This window comes from Podarcis gaigeae (genome assembly GCF_964106915.1).
Source record: "Podarcis gaigeae genome assembly, chromosome: 10".
Classification (NCBI taxonomy): Eukaryota; Metazoa; Chordata; class Lepidosauria; order Squamata; family Lacertidae; genus Podarcis; species Podarcis gaigeae.
In genome coordinates this window covers 19,596,866-19,619,267 of record NC_139686.1, presented here as the reverse complement: position 1 = coordinate 19,619,267, position 22,402 = coordinate 19,596,866, and the positions used below count along the sequence as shown (strand labels likewise).

General features: G+C 42.0%; 1 protein-coding gene across 1 annotated transcript in view; it reads left to right on the top strand.

The window, feature by feature from the left end:
• Positions 1–22,402, top strand: part of TMTC1 (transmembrane O-mannosyltransferase targeting cadherins 1) — a 144,695-nt gene that overhangs the window by 55,969 nt on the left and 66,324 nt on the right. The window contains exons 6-9 of the mRNA XM_083700118.1: positions 1,995–2,076; positions 2,554–2,657; positions 11,349–11,538; positions 22,199–22,320. Of these exons, the coding sequence (XP_083556244.1) occupies positions 1,995–2,076; positions 2,554–2,657; positions 11,349–11,538; positions 22,199–22,320 (498 nt within the window). The remainder of the gene's footprint in view (positions 1–1,994; positions 2,077–2,553; positions 2,658–11,348; positions 11,539–22,198; positions 22,321–22,402) is intronic.

The window sequence follows — 22,402 nt, the reverse complement described above, 5'->3', positions numbered from 1 at the left end:
AGCAAAGATCACCAGTGTCAAAGCAACATCAACTTTGTTGGGACTAGTCGTGTTGATGCGATGCCTGATTATTGTCTTCCAAAGCAACTGTTCTATTCTGAACTTAAAAATGGAAAGCATAAGGCTGGTGGTCAACAAAAGAGGTTTAAAGACTCTCTCAAGGCAACTCTTAAAAAATGTAGTATAAACACTGACAATTGGGAAACATTAGCTTGTGAGTGCTCCAGTTGGAGAACAGCCTTTACCAAAGGTGCCATGGACTTTGCAGACACTCACACTCAGAACAAAAGGGAGAAATGTGCTAAGAGGAGAGCATGTTTGGCAAACCCCTACTATGATCAGTTCCCGCCCAGAAACCTATGTCCCCACTGTGGAAGGACATGCGGATCCAGAACTGGCCTCCACAGTCATCTAGGGACACACTGCTAAGACCATGCTTACTCGGCTATGAGTGATCGCCAAAGAAGATGACGACACAATGGTATCCTGAATGTGATTATGAATTAAGAAACTCCAGTTAGGATGTGTGATTTTTATATGTAGCTACTGGGGTCATGAGTAGTTTGACAGTGTGGTTTTGAGTTGCTTGAATGCTTCATTGGGGCTGGCTACATAGTGCCAGCGTTCTGCTGCTGACTGAATTGAGACATTTCCAATGGTTTGCTGGCATTGTAAGTATTCTTTTTATTGCCAAATTCTGTTAAAGTCAAAGAGGGTTTATAGAAACCTCTTCTACTGCTTTCTTAGATAAGCAGGCAAACAGGAGGTGTTAAAGGCCTGCTCTCAGGTTAATTAAATCAACTGCTTGTTCCCTCCGGCGACTTCACATCAAGGCCAAGGTGAAATATGGAGAGTAATTGGGAGTTGCCTTTTAAAGTGAGGAGTTGTTGCCTGTCTGAAATCAGTGGAGGTTTGGGAAACTTAAGACCTTGTAAGATTAGTCCCTTTTTAGTCTAGCTTGGCATTTAGCTCGGATACCAAGATCAAATGCTGACATTTATTAATAAATAGGCATAAAATGTCTGAGACAATTTAGCTTTTCTCTGTGGAATGTGGCTCATTTTATTATTATTTCTTTTGACATGGCATTCATCAGACTGCTTTGATTAGACAGTGTGTTTTCTGGAGCACACCCAGATCCCCCCATGTTTTCTTTTCCTCTTTAAATTTTAAACCCATCTCATGTGGGCTTTATCTCTCTTACTTTGTTGGTGTGCAGAGCTTTTCCTTACATTTTAAGGGTTGTTAAGGTTACTTGCTGTTTGCTGTAAAGACATAGATCAAAAGACTGCTTTTGACATTTTTCTTTTAAACTGGGAAAGACTGTAAGCTGCGCACTTTTTTATTTGTTTTTTTGGCTGAAACCTTTAAGCCAACGTTTTCCTTGAACCAGACTAGATGGGTGAGTGTAATAGATGCTTAGTGCGATAGAGACGCCTTGTTCCTTTTTGCCTGAGAAACTGTACAACAGGGACCAAAGACCTTTACTTTTTGCAACCTAAAGGAACATGTTTTTATTTATGGATCAGTGGAATGCAGGCAGCGGAGAAACCACGGCTTGGATCCTAAGCTTTCTTCCAAACATGGAAGGAGTTTGCACTCCTTTCATGAGTACGGTTTTCCTCAGAACTTAGGATCCCGGGAACCCCATGTGATTTACACACCCCAAAACAGTAGATCTTACCTAAATGTGGTGATTGTGCCTAAATATGTGGAATGTGCTGTGTATCAGCTGGAGAGGTGGGGCAGCAAAGTCACCTCCCTGCCCCCCCCGGTCTATCTGCTTATTTTTTCCTCTTCCATCCATGTCCCTTCTCCCTTTGCATATTGTGTTTATTAATTTGGAAACCTTGTTTAAGACCATGAATGCTTTAAATGCATTGGTGGAAAAACAGTTCATAATTGCAATAACACCCCCACCCCCACCCCCAGTTCTAAAAGATTGGTGTCTACTGATAATCACTTTCATAAATGTTTTCTTTTCTTTTTTACAGTTACCTGACCATAAGCAACAAACAGAAGTTCTTATACATCACAAGTCCTTTTTTAAAAAGGGCTGCCTTGGTACTTACCTATGTAAGTATTACTTTGAACTATATTCTTACTTAACTTTAATTTCTTCAGATTAATCCCATTGTAGCTCCTCAGTCTCGAGAGCAGGCCTAATACAAAACTATCTTACTCTGTTAGTCCACAGGAACAAACATAATAATTTGTATGCTGGGCAGCAGCAGATTTAAGTTGGTGGGGACAGTTCTCCTGCACAGGGCACCAAGCTGAGGGGTGCAAAACAACCACTGCTGGGTACCTACTGAGAAGATCCGTAAAAAAGCAACTGCATCAAAAGGAATTACTGCGAAAATTAGAAGAAAAAGGGGAGCACCAAATTTTGTCCCTCCTCAAAGCACCATATTAACAAAGTCCACCCCTATGCTGAGTTAGAACAGTTTATCTCAGTTAACCTGAAAATGTTTGTGAGTCTCATGAATTGTGGTCCTAATGAATTGTATGCCTTTTTGTAGTAATAACCGAAATATCTCCTCTTTTCTGAAGGTGATCCTACTTTTGTATTTTCGCTTCTGGATAATGGGAGGTTCTATGCCAGCGTTTTCAGAACAGGACAATCCAGCTTCATTCTCACCTTATCTTCTAACAAGGTATGGTAACAGGAGCCACATATGTTTGGGTTGATGCTATCTTTCCATTTAATGTGAACTAATCGAGGCCTTAATCTTTGTTGTTGTTTCCTGAAAATTACAGTTATAAAAATAACTGCATAATGCTTTGGAATCACATAATATTTGTGGGATTAGATTAACTCAAATGCATAAAATAATTCCAGTGGATATGTTGCAGTGATTGTCCAAAATGTGGAGGTTGTTGACAGTCACGTGTGAATGTGCACTTTTCCAGATTTTACGATGGAGTTGCCCAACCAAGGAATGTGTGCAACAATATGTATTCTAGTGCAGAGTACATGCAAAAATGCATATTTTAGTGAAAGTAACATATACAACTGCATTCTGTTATGGCACATTTGCTTGCAAAAATGCTTCTACAAGCAAAATTGTACATACAGTGGTACCTCTGGATACCCACACCTCCAGTTGCGTATCCTTCAGGATGCGAACACGGCAAACCTGGAAGCGGACCCTCTGGTTGCGGAAACTTCGGGATCCGACTGGAGCTCCAGAACAGATCCCATCCGCGATCGGAGGTACCACTGTATTAGGGAAAGCTAGCACAAAAATGAATACTACTTTTTATGCTGCATTTAAAAAATTCAGACGTGTATGCAGAAATGGGCAAACCAAATTTTAAGGCTGTAAAAGTGAGAAACTTAGAGAAACCAAAATAGACAAATTTGTCCAAACCTAGCATTAATGTGAATATTGGCCGTGCTCAAATTTTTGAAATTCACCCTGATATAGATAAATGATTCTAAAGAGGTATTTGGGTTCCGGACACCTAAATATTTCATTTATATTTTTATAGAGAAGGTCAGAAATTTGGAACACAGGAAGCACTTATGTCAAATGACACATAGAACATAGAAATTATGTCTGTGGAAGAAAGTAAGAAAAAATTGGGGTTTCATTTCTTGACTACATTCCTTGCCATGTTGTTTAGCTAGGTACTGCCAGTTGCTCATGAACCATTACTAGGAGTAAGAGCTCTCCCAGGATAATCACCACAGCATTAAAAGCTTGGATAAATGCTTTGACTGATTATGTCAAATGCCCTCAGGGTACTTCCTCAAGAGAGCAGCAGTACAAAGGAGACTCCTAGTCCCAATGAACTCCCATTTAAATTTGGGCAGTCTCTCTGAAAGGTTAGGGAAGCCAGTGAAGGACTAGTGAAAGCAAGCGCCACATTTTCAGTTTGCTTTCTGTGGAAGCTTTTCATGGGTTGTACTTAATTCCCGAATATCACTCTGTCTAATCCCTTGATTAGGGGAAACTGCATCACCACCATATAAGCCTTTAAGGCTCTTGGGTTTCTGGCTTGGCAAGGCTAATGCCTCAACATCCATGGTTTATCCCTAAGACTTCAGTGCAAGGGGAAGAAAAAGCGGGAAGAGAAGCTGTAACATGGAAGGTACCGGAAGAGACAAACAGCTCATTGTCTCTCTGGCTACTATAGATTGAACTGTGAGACTCTGGAAAAGAAAATACAAATGTTCTCATGGGTCATGTAAGAGGGTGGAATGGAAAAGAACAGCATGGGGTAGGTTTTGTAGCCCATTAACTTTTCCTTTTAAAAACCTTGTGGGCTTCCTCAGATAACGAACAGAATTTTAACTCTTCCTAAATGCCGAGAGGAAATGTTATTAATGCCTTTCATTAGGCGTAACAATTTTTCACTTCGGTATTTACAGCTGAAGCTATTTTAGCTTGGGGCTCTTTCCATCTTTTTCACAGCTCTAAATCAAATGTGCTTGACAAGGCACTTCATAATAATGTTGTAAAACATATGTGGCTGCAATTATAACCAGGTGCTGTTATTTATGGGCTCCCTATCTCTGCCGTATTTGGTTTGTTTACTCTGAGGCGCTCCTATCAGGGAGCCCATCCATGCGGCAAAACCTGCCCGGTTTCTATATAGCTCGGCATACTTGTCTCTTTGTCAGCCAAATCATTTTTGAAAAGATAACAGCTTTTTTTTGAGTGTGTCTGTCTGTCTCCACTCCCCATATAAAACTGGTGGACATCATACTTCTACCAGGTTGTTCTGTGTATGGGAGGGCCTGCAGAAGGTGGTTGTATAGCATTGTAGTACAGTAGTACCTCGTGTTACAGAGGCTTCAGGTTACATACGCTTCAGGTTACAAACTCCGCTAACCCAGAAATAGTACCTCGGGTTAAGAACTTTGCTTCAGGAGGAGAACAGAAATTGTGCACCAGTGGCGCGGCGGCAGCGGGAGGCCCCATTAGTTAAAGTGGTGATTCGGGTTAAGAACAGTTTCAGGTTAAGAACAGACCTCCAGAACGAATTAAGTACTTAACCCGAGGTACCACTGTAGTGGGATCCTGTCCCACACCAGTGAGACAGCCTGACCCAGAAGCTTTTAATAGAGGTCAAGCAGAACAATATGATCTGTTGTCTTGTCTTCCTGTTAAGAGGCTTCATTGCTGGTCCAGTTGGTTTCTCTGTAGCCCCTCCTTCAGCCACAGGTGATAGTTGTTGGTGGCACAGACTGAATTCCCACCCAACTTCCCTCAGGCTCAGGACCTACTACAGGGCCAAGTTCTGTTGGTAGGTTGCAACCCAAGAGAGGGTTGTGTATGTGTGGGTTTGCTTGTTTTAAGATTGGTTCTATCAGCAATGCCACAACAACAATGCAGAAGAGAGACGCTGGCAACCAGAGGGGAAAGAAAAAGGACAGAGAGGGACAGGCATATGCACACATATAGTAAAGGTAAATATATAATATACAGTACAGTGGTACCTCGGGTTAAGTACTTAATTCGTTCTGGAGGTCCGTTCTTAACCTGAAACTGTTCTTAACCTGAAGCACCACTTTAGCTAATGGGGCCTCCTCCTGCTGCTGCTGTGCCGCCGCTGCACGATTTCTGTTCTCATCCTGAAGCAAAGTTCTTAACCCAAGGTAATATTTCTGGGTTAGCGGAGTCTGTACCCCGAAGCGTATGTAACCTGAAGCATATGTAACTTGAGGTACCACTGTATTAGATTACCAATTGGGACCCATGTAGAGGGAAGTAGTGAATGCTGAGTTTGGATAGGATAAAGGACACTGGTCTGTCCAGCGTATTCCAGGTATAGAATTGCTACAACCATGATACTTGGTCCCAGGCAATTTTAGCCTCTGGTGGTACAGTATTAAAAGAGTTTCAGCTCTTTTAAATAGTCATATGTATTGTGTCAGAATGGAGTGAGTCAACCGTCCTGCATCCGAGGGCCTCCCTGCTCATTATGTTGCAGGAGTGGGCAACCTCACAGGCCGAGCTTGGCCCACCAAGGGAAGCCACTGTTATATGGGGGAGGTAAAGGTAAAGGGACCCTTGACCATTAGGTCCAGCCGTGACCGACTCTGGGGTTGCGGCGCTCATCTCGCTTTACTGGCTGAGGGAGCCGGCGTACAGCTTCCGGGTCATGTGGCCAGCATGACTAAGCCGCTTCTGAAGAACTAGAGCAGCGCACAGAAATGCCGTTTACCTTCCCGCCAGAGTGGTACCTATTTATCTACTTGCACTTTGACGTGCTTTCGAACTGCTAGGTTGGCAGGAGCAGGAACCGAGCAACGGGAGCTCACCCTGTCGCAGGGATTTGAACCGCCGACCTTCTGATTGGGAAGTCCTAGGCTCTGTGGTTTAACCCACAGCGCCACCAACATCCCTGTTATATGGGGTAGTATATTTTAAAAATACCTATACATCTGCTGCAGCCAATTAAGAGTTCATGGTCTTGGGACTACTCACGTTGTTTGCTTCTTGACTAAGAGTAAAATCCTAGTAGGGACGTGAGTGGTGCTGTGGTTTAAACCACTGAACCTCTTGGGCTTGCCAAGCAGAAGGTCAGCAGTTTGAGTCCACGCGATGGGGTGAGCTCCTGTTGCTCTGCCCCAGCTTCTGCCAGCCTAGCAGAAAGCATACCAGAGCGAGTAGATAAATAATTCCTGCTGTGGTGGGAAGGTAAACGGCATTTCCATGCACTCTGCCACTCTTCTTTGTGTGCCAGTAGTGGTATAGTCATGCTGGTCACGTGACCCGGAATGCTGTCTATGAACAAACACCAGCTCCCTTGGCCTGAAAAGCGAGCTGAGAGCCTCACCCCATAGTCGCCTTTGAGTGGACTTAACCATCCATGGGTCCTTTACCTTTACCATACTTTACAATCCTATGCAAAATCCTATGCAGGTCCCATTGACTTCAAGGCTGCAATTCTAAACAGATTAAACTATTGAGAGCCTCATTAAATATAGTGAAAATTAGTTTGGGGGGGAATTGCATAGGACTAGGCAGTAATGTGAGTGTGATTCAGTTTCTCAACTGTGCCATGTGATAAATGGACTCTAAAGTAGGATTCTCTGCTTTCTTGCCAGGCTGTAAAGAGTTAACATTGCTTCAACTTTCATGCTTTTCGTTGTTTGAATCTAGGGCTAGAAGTGCAGATGCCTTGGCACCAGAAATAAAAACAAGCAGTTTCTCCACATATTAGCAGTAAAAAAATATTTCTTTTACATGAAGTCTGCAAAATAATTTTTTTAAAATGCAAACGCTCTTTGGCCATCTGACTTAATCTGCACTGTTCGTCTCAGTTATTCAAAGAGCAAATGTTAATTGGAAGAAATGCAATGCATACTGAAAATTAGTAGACAAATTAACTCAAATGATTAGGGAACATTCTCCAGAGCTGCATAGATTGGGGTAAAATAATAAACAACCTAGATTGCAGTTAGGGAAGCAAGCAAGTCCCCGGTGTTTATGTTCAAGCTGTCACTTTCCTCAGAGCTGTGTTTTGGAAGGGTGGTTGTTTTATGTTCTTGAGAGAGATCTGGTTGCACAAGCAGTATTTATAATTAGTTTTAAAGCATTAGATTAAATGCATTCAAGCATCCAGTATGCCACAGTAACAGTTGCTGCCTAGGTTCTTTTTTATAAAATCATGCAAACTTTGGGAATAAACTCAGGCCTTGCTTTAACATGGAGAATGGCAGAAGCCTGTAACTGGGAAATTCATCATTCAAGTTCTCCTTTTAGTTTTAGGGTTCTTTTCTTTTTAATGCTGAATTCTTGCAACTCTGGACCAAGCACCCCATTGAACCCAAGGGAACTTACTTTTGAGCAAATTGCATTATAAGTAATTATATACTGTCATGAAAATCTGTATATACATGAGGCGAAACAGCTTCACTTTCCTTTTTAAAATCTGATGAGATTAACAGGGGGCTCATTAGTTTCATTTGATTTATAGTCTTCCCTATGCCAAGAGCTCAAGAGGGGTAACATTATGCTATTGTAATTAATTAGAGTTTAATTATCATCATCTTACTCTTTCTTTGGTCACCCAAAGGTAACTTGAATAAAAATATCACTATGAGAAGCACAATCTCAGGGTTTGGCAAGTCTGGTAAGAGGGAGCAAATTCCACAGTTGAGTGGCAGCCAGCAAGAATGCCTTTGTGCTCTTATTTCTTGACTTCCCATGTAGATAGTAAATTTAGGAGAGTGTTCTTAGTGAAACTTAAAAGGTCAGGCTGGAAGAGAAGGAATGCTGTTTTCTAACTACCCAATAACAGAGGCCGCTGGAATATTTTTTGGCATTGCTGTGCTGGCCGAAAAGAGGCAAGGAAGTAGCTAATCTGGATTAATTTTGTGGCGCCTGGAAATCTTACTTTCAGCATTGCCTTAGTAAAACTCACCAGGGAAGAAGTCGGGGACAAAACTAGAATTAGTTGGCTCTGCATGTCAGTGGATCTAACTCCCCAAATCCTTAGCCTCCTTGCTTTCTGCCCTACCAGTCCAAATGGGCACCAGGCACACAACCACTGGTCTGAGGTTTACCGGTAATCCCTGTCATCTCCAGCTAAAATAATGAGGTAGCAGATGATGGGAAAGTTCTCTGCCTGAGAACCCTGAGGGCTGTTGCCAGTGAGAGGAGACCAGTGGCCCTTCTGATGTTGGACTTCAGCTTCCAGCAGTCTTGGTCAGCATGGCCAATGGAAAGGGATTATGGGAGTTGTAGTCCACCCATATCTGGAATCCCAGTGGTTCTGCACCTCTGGAGTACATTGTACTGGGCTAGATGGACAAATAATCTGACCAGTTGTAAGGTAGCTCCCTGTGTTCCAGTGCATGACCTTTGACAAATCACTAGCTTAACCTCCTACAGAAGGGTTTGGGGAGGATAAATGGCAATGTACTACTTCATAGAAATAACAAGTGTATCTTACTGCTTTTGTGAAAGCTGATTAATAGCATTAGCTATTTTAGCGTTTGCAGGTCCTTTATACTTTTTGCAAAGCATTTTGAGAGCTACTGATGAAAGGTACTATATGACGTTGTTGATTACTTAAAAATAAATGCTGCCGTTTATTCTTTGGCCACACACTTACTGCCCGCTGTCACAGCCACTCTTAGCTTTGTGGTATACACAAACGGCAAGCTATTATTCAAGGCTATTAAAACGGGAAGGCGATCCAAATTGTTACGCTTTAAAAACTGTCACAGATGGAATCCTTGCATTTTCAAAAGAGGCTTGCGGCGAATCAATAAGTGCTCTCTTTAGTCCCACCGCCATGTTTGGCGAATGCTTCCTAAACCGTGCAAATTTAATGAGAGCTTTCAGCATTTGACAACGAGCAAAACAGCCAAAAGATTTTCTGTTGTGATAAGCTGAGATGTGAACCAGCCAACTATGCACAGCATGTGATGAGTGTTTTAGGATTTGGAAAACAATATGTGGCTGTGCTGGCAGAATGTTTGGAAGGATCATAAGTGGTGCCAAGACAGAACAGAGCAATTTTCAAGCCACTTGGTTGGTGTTTCTGTCGTTTGTTGTTACGTATCATTTCTGCTGAAAGTGCTCTACAAATAGGTCTTATCATTTGTCTTTGTAAATGTTCTCACATGGTATGAGGAGGGGACTTCTGTTTCCTTTGCCTGCTCATAATAGTTCACAAGAACAGTTGCAGGGTCAGCAGCTAAGCTGTCCGCATCCTTGTGGGCTGCCTACATGTTGCCTGGGTTATGTTGGAAGCTCTGCTCCCCAAGGGAATCTCTCATTATGTTGTTGTTTTCCACATCAGCCGGGTGTGATGCTGAGATTAACAGTCTGATATTGGCTTCTCAGTCATCTTGGCTTCTAAATGCTACTAGATTGCAGAAAAGCAGTTTTCATCAGATCACTGCCTCAGAAACAAAAAGGTGTTTTTCCATTATATGACCAACCTTTCTTATACCTCACAAGGTTATCAGACTCTAAATTACTTATATATATTTATATCCTGCTGTTCCTTCAAGGAGCTCAAAGTGGTGTACAAAACTGTGCACATGCCCGTGTGCATGTGCGCACACTCACACACATTTTAGCTGCACAACAAACCTAGGAGATCCACTTGACTGGGAAATAGTCACTGGCTCCATGGCTGAGCAGGGATTTCAACTCCTAGCCCAATATTGTAACCCACCCTTTGCCAACCTGATACCTTTCAGATGTTGTGAACTACAACCCCACACACAGTGTTGACTGCAGCTCATGGTTGTAGTCCCAAACATCTGGAAGGCACTGGGATGGCAAAAGCTGCTGTAACTGCTGCACTATGTCGGCTTTTATTGCACAAGTGAATTTTCAGTCTGTGGGTCTTCTGGGAGCTTTGCTGGGACACGGCAGCCTTGTGCAACACCGTAAGTCTTCTTAGGTCCAATTAACTTTACTGGCTCCTTGCCTTGCTGCACTACGCTTTTTCTCTGGCCTTTCTTGTCCTTCTCCTTTCTGTTAATGGGCTGTGTTAAGAAAAAATCAGCATGGATTCTGCTCCTGCTCTGCACCTGCCTATTCCTACTTAGGTACAGGAATCCTGGAATCCTACAGGAATCCTACAGGATCCTGCAAGCCTTTTCTACAGCCCTGCCAACTCCCACTACCTTCTTGTCTGTCCACACTTGTCTTACCTGACTGTATTACCTTTTGGGAGCCGAGCTTACATATCTGAGCTTGTATCGTGAATCTGCAGTTTTGCCTTGATTAGTTGGCTTGGCCCAACCGGCTCATTAGAACAGCCCATCGTATCTCACTGAGTTTATAGAGGGCCTGCTGCTGCCACTGCTGCATGGGACCTCCTCCTCCTCCTCCTCCTCCTCCTCCTCCTCCTCCTCCTTCTTCTTCTTCCACCCTGCCCATCTGCCTGGGTTTCTCCAGTGCATGCCATTAGGAATGTTCATAAGAAGCAAAGGCATCTGTAATGGTACCTTCAAAAATCACATTTAGATAACACCTTTATTAGGACCAACCAGGATGCCAAATAATAGCAGGGAAACTTTTCAGTTTTCCTGAACTCTTTCTTAGGCCTAGATGCTTCACAAAGCAGGGTTGTGTAACAGTCGACATGATGAAGTGTTCTGGAGAACTCACTATTCTGTGGCATTTTGATTAATCCTAGTAAAGATATTGCCCATCTCTGCTCATCTAATGTGCTATGGTACTGCCGAACGGATATGAGTGTGGAAATTAATGCAGAGTTGTGAATGTTCTTTCACTGTTCTTTCGTCTCACAAATTAAACTTGGCTCTGTTTTGAACCAGTGTCCTTTCCACCTACTGGTGACAATCCTGCCTTTCCCCCTACGAGCAGCGTGCTAGTAACCGAACTTCACATTTCATTTTGTAGGTTTCTTACTTATTCCTACCTCCTGGCCTTCAATGCCTGGCTTCTACTGGCTCCCATTACTCTGTGCTATGACTGGCAGGTTGGGAGTATCCCTTTGGTTGAATCGATCTGGGACATGAGGAATTTTGCCACTCTTCTGATGGCAGTGGTGATGCTGCTGCTGGGTCTGCACTGCATAGTAGCTTTCAAGGTAAACAAATGTTTCTCTACTTATTTGTTTGTGTACTGATTATGTAGAAACAATTCTGTCCTGAAAGAACGGAGGAGGCAGTGTTCTTGAATATGCTAAAGATAAGTATTCTGTTTCTCTTTCTACATAACCATCTGGGCCTGGTCAGATGTTATTTACCAAGGAATAATCTCAGTTTTGGTTGTTCCACCACCCTCAGAAACTTGGTGTTGGGTGTATCACCCGGGAGAGAGGATTCACGGCAGGACCTCCTAAGTTGTGGAACTCCTTCCCCACAGTGGTGCATCTGGCAAATGCTGAAGATGTATCTCTTTACCGTGGCTTTTGACATGAGAGATGTATATTTTTAGGAGCCACCTTATTTCTGTTATTTTATGTTGTTTTGAACTGTTTTTAATATTGTTCTTTAATTGCTATAACCTGCCCTGGAACCTTAGGTTGAAGGGAACATGAAATAATAAGTGATACGGGCTACTTTACAGGCTGTACCATATTGGTTTGAATGTAACAACTCTCTGATGCTGTAGTTGAAAGTCCTGTTCTACCTGTGCGTGAATCAAGGTTTAGTGGGAGGGGGAGGAGGAATCAAGCACTCTTGTCTCCCTTTGTGCCCCCACAACCTTGGGGAAGGTCTTTAGACTATTGTGAACCATTGAGTTGGTAGCAGTTTTAAAAGAGAAATTTCTGGTGAGTAGAGGATCCGTGCGCTGCTCTGGTTCACCAGAAGCGGCTTAGTCATGCTGGCCACATGACCCGGAAGCTGTCTGTGGACAAACGCTGGCTCCCTCAGCCTATAGAGCGAGATGAGTGTGCAACCGCAGAGTCGTCCGCAACTGGACCTAATGGTCAGGGGTACCTTTACCTAGAAGATCAAGAGGTCTGGGTGTTCTTCCTTGAACATACTGAGTGTGGGCTGTCTATTCCATTTATTTTAATGGAAGAAGCGGATCAGCACAAACAAAGCAATGAAGTTTTGGCTTCATATAGATGAGGCAGGTTTTGTGAGCAGGAGAGCTAGTATGCATATTGGAGCTGCACCTGTAAGAAAACATTTGTTTGAGGCGAGTGAATGTGATCCCAAGTTCCACGCATACAACCCGGGCTCATCCACAGTTACCATTGGCCCCATTTTTTTTTTAGAAACAAGCCTGTGATTTAAAGTGCTGCGTCTGAGCACTTTTTTGAGAGTCCAGCCCTTTCCCCATGACAACCCGCTCCGATTCATGCACACCCCTTCCACTCCTAACCCCACCACAATTTACCTGTGTAATATGTGAACTGGCAAAATATCAGGTGGCTCTTGTACCTGGGATCTCTTTGTAGCAGAATGGAAAGAGGGGAGACAGAGAGGGCTTTGAGAATGGGGAGCAGGGCAGAGAGAAGAGGTGAGGGTGAGTATTGTGACATGAATGAACTTAAGGTTTGCTTCTCTTGTATATTGGGAAACCTTGGATTCATTGTGTCTCCATCTGCTCCTGATTACTTCCACCTCTTTTCCTTGCTCCTCTTGCCTCTTCTATCCTAATCAGATTTCCTATGGCTTTGGTCATGGGTCACTTTGAACTTGTCCATCATGACTCAAATCAGTACATGAAGCAAAAAGTCATCAAGTGTTCTGCTTTTAAGATATATAATTTAGGGGGGGGGGGAATATTGGTACAGAGCTGACGATTTAGGGTTGGTTATCCACTTTTCCACAAACAAGCTGAGAGTCGTGTGTTTGTAATGAACCTGGGGAGAAAGATGAGCTGTGTGAGAATTTAATCGTGAATGCTTTGTAACACTCTAGAGACGCAGAATAGGTGAAGTAATACCAGCTAGCAGTCAGAAATATTGCACGCTGCTGCTCTGAGAACAAAGGACCTACTTGTTCTCTGGACTGCTTTTTGCCATTAAAACAAAATACCCAGACAGCCCTTGTCAACCTGGAAAAGGTAAGAAAATGGATTTTATTTCTTTCTCTACGCTAAATGATGATTACAACACTTTTGAACCACTGATAGATCAAAAACAAAGCAAAAGCCCCAAATGAAACATTGCTTCATCTCTCTTAACCAATGTGTCTCATACTGTCAACCTTGCAGAGATATAACCTCCCTTCCTCTGCCCCACAAAATCAAAGCAGCAGATCCGATGAAGCTTATATCCACTTTTCCAGCCAGTGTACAGAGGCCCAGAGAATGAGAGACTTGGTTAAGAGAGATGATATAATGTTACGTTTGGAGCATGTGTTTTGTTTCTGAACAACTAGCTTTCCAAAAGTAGTACAGCCATCATTAGCTGTAATAGCCATTCAGAGCAAGAAATAGAATACATTTTCTTACACTCCCAGGTTTGCAATTGCTTTCTAGGCCAGGGATGTGTGTGTGCATGTACGGAGAGAGGCGCTGTTTGTGTCATATGGTTGGACCAAATCCCACCAGTAGTTGGAGTATGGCAACTACTCAGGATAGCCTCCCGTGTTATGTCAGTTTAGTGGGTTCAGTGGCCTTGGTTCAGCTCTAGCTGCACAGAAAAGGCAGGGCTCAAGCTGGAAATGCGTACCCCTACATTCAGATAAAGATGCATGCAGCATCAAAATTATTTAGAACAGCTCTACACCCCCCACCCCCATTAAATCTTTCATTATCTACCCACAGACTTGAAAATTTTTCACCCTTGCTAGACCAGGACAAAGTTGCACCTGCAGTATATCCAGTATGTGTGTGTGTGTCCTATAAAGTGTTTATTGGCCCAAGCCTGCATAGAGTGTATATGCTGTGTACCTCCGTAAAATTCACACCACCACTGGGTTATATGCATCTGGTTGCTGGGGCAGCTGGTCTTGTGTCTGGGTGCCCAACAGCAACCAGATGCTATCCCCTTCCTCAGGTTTGCACAAACTGCAGAGCACCAGAGGGAGATGGTGCCTCGTGTCATACTGAGTCGGAAAACAGGTTACATTGAATATAATTACGGAATATGTCTAAGGGATTGATTATTTTGTTATCATTGAATTTTTAAGTGAGACTAATTTGTTGCCAGCTCTTGTGATTTGGGTAATTGCATTGTTGGAATGTGTGTGCAGTGCTGATAAACTACCAAGGCAGGCAGCTCAGTTTTGTTTGCTGAATACTTCTATATTTATAATATAGAATGAATATAGGTTTATCGCTTTGTGGCTCTTCCAGGTCTTGCTTTTGCTTGGAATAGGGCCATGTGCTGTTTCGCTGGAGAGAAGGTTGCCTAGAATGCAAGAGCAGCTCTCCAGTATTATCAGCTTATTTGTTTCAGGAAATTAGCAGTGCTCCTGCTCTTTAGCTTTCCCTTGGTATCCTTCTGATGTATCCTTTCTCGTAAGAAGGAAGGAATTACAATTTTCATTTCCCAATATCCAGCAAAGTCTAATTAAACCAGTTCCCATAAGTTCTTTTGTTTCCTGCTTGTGGGTCATAGTCCTTGCCAGAGGATATATCATTTCTTTTCCATTCATAAGAAGCAAAGAGATATTTCAAGAATAATCATTCTTCGCCCTTTCAAAAATATTCATATTTAAATAGGTAAAAAGTTAGGAATAATCTATGATAAAATATATGTGTTTCTTTCGTTCTTTGTTTATGTAGGGCAGATTTTTGTACTTGAGCCAACTTTCTCAGGATGGAAACAGGGAAATACATGAGCTGCAACCATTTTGAGTGCGTCCAATTGATGCACAACCGCTGATGGGCAGGTCCTCTTGGACCCGGAAGAAGGCAGAGTGGGGAAGCAACAGGCTTAAGCGCCGATGTGCGCGGGGGCCAGGAATGAAACCCCCGCGCAAAATGCTCATCGCCTGCAGTAGTGGCAAGCGACAAAGTTCTAGGCATTGCTGGCAAATTAGAAAGTGGCAAATATCCAGGTACAACTGAGCATTCTTAAAGAGATGTTAAATTGTTGATCTTCTAACAAAAATGTGTAACTTGTCCCTAAAACCAGCCCCCATACCCAAGGACTGGAAAAAGACCAGTGCAACACCAATTTCTTAAAAAGCGATTCAGAAGAGATCCAAGCTGGCTAGCGTAACATTTGTTTTGGGGAAGCTGGTGGAAAGCATTAAAGATAGAATCATAGAAGGGACCACAAGGATCATCTAGAATGGCCAAGCCTTCAGGTCTTGCTAAAAGAAAACCAGCATGGCTTCTGTAAGGATAACTCCTGTTTCACTAAACTTAGAGCTCTTGGAGAGTGTCTATAAGCACGTGCATAGTGGTGATCCAGTCAACATTATGTCCTTAGGCTTTCAAAAAGCTTTTTATAAAGTCCCTTACTAAAGGCTCCTGAGCATTCATGGGAGGAGATGGTACTCATTTCAGCCTGTTCGCCTGTAATACATCGTTTCCTCCAGTTTCCATGAATTCTTCCAGCATCAGAGACAGAACAGAAGAGCTATTCTTATGTCCCTCACTTCACCCCAGTCCACACCTGTGCAGTTCTCTCCCTTGAGCGTAGAGGTGTGGTATCTGGCTGTTCCACTGCACTGCATTTTACAACTGTTTTCTGGCCTGGTCTTGGAAACATGTAGAAGAAGCATGTTTATTTTGCCTAGCATTTGGAAATAGTGCTTTTTCAGTTGTTTTTGTAGTCTAACTGGTTTATATTAAGTGTCTAATCAAATTGGTTTGCATTAAGTTGTAATCAAATTGCTTTCTATTAAGTTGTTCTACATCTGTATGTGAACTGAACATCTGCGTTGGAAGGTGTCCTAGCAGCAAATGAATTAGCGCCTGTTACAAAAGCAGCTAAGGATGCTGTTCACCATTTTAAGTCTGTGTGAATAAAGACCTTGCATACCTTGCTACAGTTGGCTTTTCATCTACAAATGGCTGTCTACGGTTCCTTGACGGCAAGGGCGCTTCCTAGAGGCCAAAATGGACAAGGTTTTGGAAGCACATACCTTTCTCTCCCTTCCCAAACAATTCATATCCCCCCATGCACAAAAGATATACAAGGTGAGCAGGGCTGTTTATTGACTTCTTGCATTTTACTCTCTGGAAAATGCCTTCATTTTCATAAAAGACCCATTTTGAATCAATCCTTCCTTGATTTTCCTCAGGGCCTGCTGAATTTCCTGACACCCCTGCTAAGGTCACTATTGATGTTCCTGCTGCTTTGGCAATGAGGTTTTCTATGACTATTGCATTAGCATTTGCTTCAGGAAGAGAAAGCAATAAGTCAAGAGACCCTGGGGCTGGCTAAAAGAATATCTCTCTCCCTCCTTTCCTGCATAAACTGTCCTGTTAACTGACTTACAGGAGCACAGGAAACACTAAGGAGATTAACTGAGCTTTTAAAATTGTGAATTTTAACTCCTTAAGGAGTAGCAAATGTTGAAGCAGCTATAGGCTTATCGCCTCATATGATTCTAGATCAACAGACCCACAGGATTGGATTAAAATACCCTTTCTTTTTGGAAGGGAGGGCATGAAAGGATGTGTTTAAAGTTAAACCATTACTTAAAGGTAAAGGTAAAGGGACCCCTGACTGTTAGGTCCAGTCACGGACGACTCTGGGGTTGTGATGCTCATCTCGCTTTATTGGCCAAGGGAGCCGGCGTACAGCTTCCGGGTCATGGGGCCAGCATGACTAAGTCGCTTCTGTGAACCAGAGCAGCACACGGAAACGCCATTTACTTTCCCACCAGAGTGGTACCTATTTATCTCCTTGCACTTTGACATGCTTTTGAACTGCTAGGTTGGCAGGAGCTGGGACCGAACAACGGGAGCTCACCCCGTCATGGGGATTTGAACCACCGACCTTTTGATTGACAAGCCGTAGACTCAGTGGTTTAACCCATAGCTCCACCTGCGTCTTACTTAGGGCCCCATATATAAGCAGTCCTATATGCCACTGCTTCTCATCTGCCAAAATTTGCAAAGATGGACACAAATGCAAACACATTCCACAACTGTTATCTGTCATGTTTTGTCCTTAATAACTTCTATAGAATCTATATATCTGTTTACAAAATCAAAGTTAGTGCTGGGTATTCTTCTTTTATAAGTATAGGCTGGCACTATGTTAATGTGGTTTTGCCAACTTGTTCCCCGAATAAGATAAAGCAAAAGATGGGGGAGGGGATCCAAGACACATATAGCTTGAACATTGCCTGCTGACATTAACAATAACTTAAATGTATAAATTAATATACACTGTCCATATGTCCAACCAGATATCTAAGCTATTATATGCCAAGTGTTAAAATGTAGAAAAGCAATGAGATCTTCAGACCACTGAGTAGTGCATAACTTTATAGCTATTTAATTAGATTGCTGCTTGGGCTGCATTTGGACAGCACGTTATTGCATTTCCCCGACATTTTCTTACCTGTTAATTTCCATGTGACCTTTCACACAGCATAAAAGCCACTTCTGGAAATCTAATGGAAGTTCAGGGCTCATTTCTGTGTTATTTCCAGAAAAATAATTCTTTTGCAACCTGGTTAACTTGGAAGATTATGGGCATATTGTGTTCTAATTTCATGTAATGAAATTTGGGGTGGGTTCCTGACATGCAGTTCTTTCCCACTGTTTAAAATTTTGTGCGACACAGCGCAACATATTGATAAAAAAGCCACGGTTCCATAATGCAACAGGTACTGCAGAAAAAAACGAATGTTAGGAATCGAGACAAAAGCACTAGCATTGTAACTAGTAAAACGAACACAATAAGCCCCACGTCTCGATAGGCAGAATACCATCTGAATGTGATTTCTTATATTTCCACAAATAAAAGAGCTAGAAAAGTATCTGTGTTAACAATTTGTATGGTAAAAGCATTTTAATCCCTGTCCTCCTTCCTAGTTTGACTTTCCCTTTTTATTTGCTATTTGTAATCTGTTAAAAAATAAAATAAAGAGGGGGTGAGCATGTTCTTGCATCATATTTTTCTGCACACGGGAGCAATCTAGTGTCTTCGAAAGAAAAAGGCTATAAAGACCAATCCCTCTTTTTTTTTTTTTAAGACTCAGTTTGTCTTTAGAGTTTTATTTCTGAATATATCTTATGTCATTGTCTGCATTTGTTCAGCAAAAATCTTCAAGTACCATTAGAGCTTGTAGGATTAAGTGGATAGAATCAAACCAATTCTTCACAGACTTGCTAGGAACAAAAGGGAGGAGGAGGAGGGGGAAAGCCTATACCCAAAAATGAAGATTAGGCTCTGATTAACGCACAGTCAGTCCCATCTGTGTCTTAAAAAGGATGAAAAGGTTGATGAAAGGCCATTGTTGAAAAATTTCCTGTTAAAATTTCACTTCTGCCTTGTAGTTTGAATGCTGAATGGATAAGGAACTGCCTTGTAGCGGGTAAGACTGAAGGCTTCTCTATCCCATTATTGTCAGCCATGCCTGACAACAGATCTCAAGAGTTGCAGCCATTCATATTGCCATTCAGAGCCTTTGTAGCTGGAGATGCTGGGATCTTGTGCATGGAAAGACCATGCTCTGCCACTGATATAATTCGAAATGGCGTGGAGAGCATAGGCAAGAGTGTGGCCCGCCCCCCATGATAACACTAGAATTTAGAATTTCTCAATGAAGTTGAGTGGCGAAAGGTGAAAATAGTCTGGCTGGTGTCATTTTTAGATGGCCATAACATGGAGTGAGCCTTTTCTGTTCTGGAATCCTTGAAAGCAGTTGTTGGGCCTGGGAGCTAGAGATGCAAACTGCTTTGACCATTTCAGACCCCCATCTTGTAGCTGCAAAACCACAGCCTGGGTTGGTAGCCATGCGCGTCAACCAAATAAATCCCCCAGTCCTATAACAAGTATAGTATAGTATAGTATAGTATAGTATAGTATAGTATAGTATAGTATAGTATAGTATAGTATAGTATAGTATAGTATAGTATAGTATAGTATTACTGTTACTATAGCATAGCATAGTCAGTTCTGCGAATTATTTTTTAAATTTTAAATTGATTTTAGATTTCCGCAAGGGACCAGAAGGGTCTAAAATGCGTTAGATTAATATATATTCTCTCTTGTCTATTCCCATTGCTCCCCCCACCCCCATTTCCAATTATTGTACATGCCTAAGCGATCACAAAGTGTGCTGAAAGTCAGCCGTCACACACATAAGTGGTTGTGTAAAAGTTGCCCCGAATTGTTTTTGGAAACAGGGTGAAGGTGAGAGTTTGGGGTTCTGTAAGAGCATGTTTACACGACATACTTAAATTTGCTGCTCTGCGAACCAACCATAGTCCGAGAAGCGAGCTAAGAATGCAGTGCCTAAGACAACCAGATTTCAGCAAGGTAGAGGAGCTTACCTGTGCAATGTTGTTTTGCCTCTTCATGCAGTGTTAGCATACCAGAGATCCCTGACCCAGACGGCTTGCTGCACTAGTGCGCTAATATTGCATGCATAGCACGTAAGGGTTACTTGAAATGAGACGCAATGGGTAAGTTCTTGCCTACATGCCATCATGTTGAAATGGGGCCTTGCAGAGAGTTCTTAGTTCCTATCCTGAACTACAGTTTCCCATGATTCTTTAAGAAATTGCATGGTTATTTTGCCGGCTGAAAGTGAATGGGGCCTCAGTGTAATTGTGTAGGTTAGTTTGGATATTGAGGCACTGGTGCTGCCACTATTGTGTGTGTGCATGCCCACATATGTATTTAATATGAGTTTGTGCGTGCCTGTGCCTGTGAGGCAATATTTCTTAGAATTTGAGTGCTATAAAATGCTCCGGTGCACTATAGACTGAAAAGTGGCCATAAAAATAACACTGTGCATTTTTCATGTTTCTAGCCTCTTAGCGGTTCCTTGTTATATCTACTTAGTTTTATTAGGCATCAAATATGGATGTTTGCTGCTGTGGGTGGAATGGAGTTCTCAGAGGAAAAGCCTAAATGTTGCAAGAAATGGCTGTTGGATAGGAACTGCTGAACAAATGACCTATTTCGGCAGGCTTTGAAATTCCTAAGGAAGCTTGCCGCTGGAACATTGCAACGCTTTTGGCTTAGTGAGAAGATGGTCACTAGCTGTGATCATTAAGCAGTTAGCCGAGATCATTAAGCAGCTGATTGTGCTTAAGAGAATTGCAAAATGTTCTAGCCCAGTTCTGGACAGGGCAATTAGATTTCTTCTTTCAGTACCTCAGATTTTCCCTCCCATTGTAGAATATTATGGTACATGTTATTTCCTAGCCTTTAGTCTTCCCTTGAGAAACTTAGGGTTGGAGCAAAATGTTCTTATCAAGGTTTCCTCAGCCTCAGTCCTCCAGATGTTTTTGGCCTACAACTCCCATTATCCCTAGCTAGCAGGACCAGTGGTCAGGGATGATGGGAATTGTAGTCTCTTTTTTTGATATAAGATATTTATTCAAGATTTTCTTAATACAATATAAAAAACAAACAAAATGACATATAACTTTACAATAACCATACTTTCTTCACTTCATTGGACTTCCTCACGTCTCTCGTTCCTGCGTTCCAAGTTTATCAAACTTTATCCAGCAATTTATCACCTTGTTTCAATTCTTATTTTATAACTTTCAGATATTATGTCCCTAATTTTAAATAATTTTACCCAAATCTTAAAAGCTTAATTTTAACATATTATTTAACCAAGGTTTAGCTTTTCATATATTTTCACTTATCTTCATATTCCTTTCAACTAATTTAATGGTGCCATATTATTTATAATCTTGCATCTTTCTCAACACTCATACAGTTTACAATATTTTTGTAAATAGTCCTTGAATGAGTTGAAAAAGGTATTTAAGTATACCTTCCCTAAGAAACCAGAGGCCTTTCTTTTTGGCATCGTCGGCCAGAGGGTGTTAAAGAAGGACCAAACATTTTTTATGTATGCAACAACAGCAGCAAGGATACTTGTCGCCAAACATTGGAAAACTCAAGATTTGCCCACACTGGAAGAATGGCAGATGCAACTGATAGACTATATGGAACTAGCAGAAATGACTGGCAGAATCCGAGACCTGGGAGAAGAGGTCGTGGAGGAGGATTGGAAGAAATTCAAGGGAATTGTAGTCTCAAAACATCTGGAGGGCCGAGGTTGAGGAAGCCTCTTCTTACTGTTGCTTGTGAATGGGGCCAGTAGCACACTTAGATCTGGTAGGTCTCAGCTCAGTCTCAGCTCAGCCACGGAAACACTGATAAACCTTATGCAAACTGTAATCCCTCTGCTTCATTTTTCCATCTGTAAAATTGGAATAACAAATCCCACTGGCTTAAGATGAATATATACAAGATAAGTAAAAACAAGCTGGCATAGTTTAGTGACACATTATACATTAGGGGAAATTCTTGGACATCACCAACTTTGCCTTCTCTCACATCTCCCCAATAATGTGTAGTAGGAAAATACTCATAATATGATATTATCATTTCCTTGTCCCTTTGCCATTTGCAAAATGTGTGTGGAAGGCTAATACTGTATAAAGAGGTCATTTAACGTTTAGCTTGAACCTAAAGGTTTTAGCTGTGAACCAGTGCAATACAGTGCAATACAATCTCTTAAGTTTTGCTGTTGTTGTTAAAGCACATAGCTTAAGTGCCATAATAAGATGAAATGATGAAAAATATGAGTATGAATATTGTTACATTAGAATTGGAACTATGATCTTCCCTGAACTTGGCATTCTTTTTCATTCATTTGTCTCTAATTATTGTTTCGTTGCAGAAACTGGAACACAGAGAAGTTCTAGTTGGCCTGTTGTTCCTGGTTTTCCCCTTCATACCGGCTAGCAACCTCTTCTTCAGGGTGGGATTTGTTGTGGCCGAGCGCGTCCTGTATATGCCTAGGTAATTTTCACACATTTAATTCTTTTGAAATGACACTCTCGATTATGATATTTAAAAACTAAGGTCTTCAGCCCATATTTAT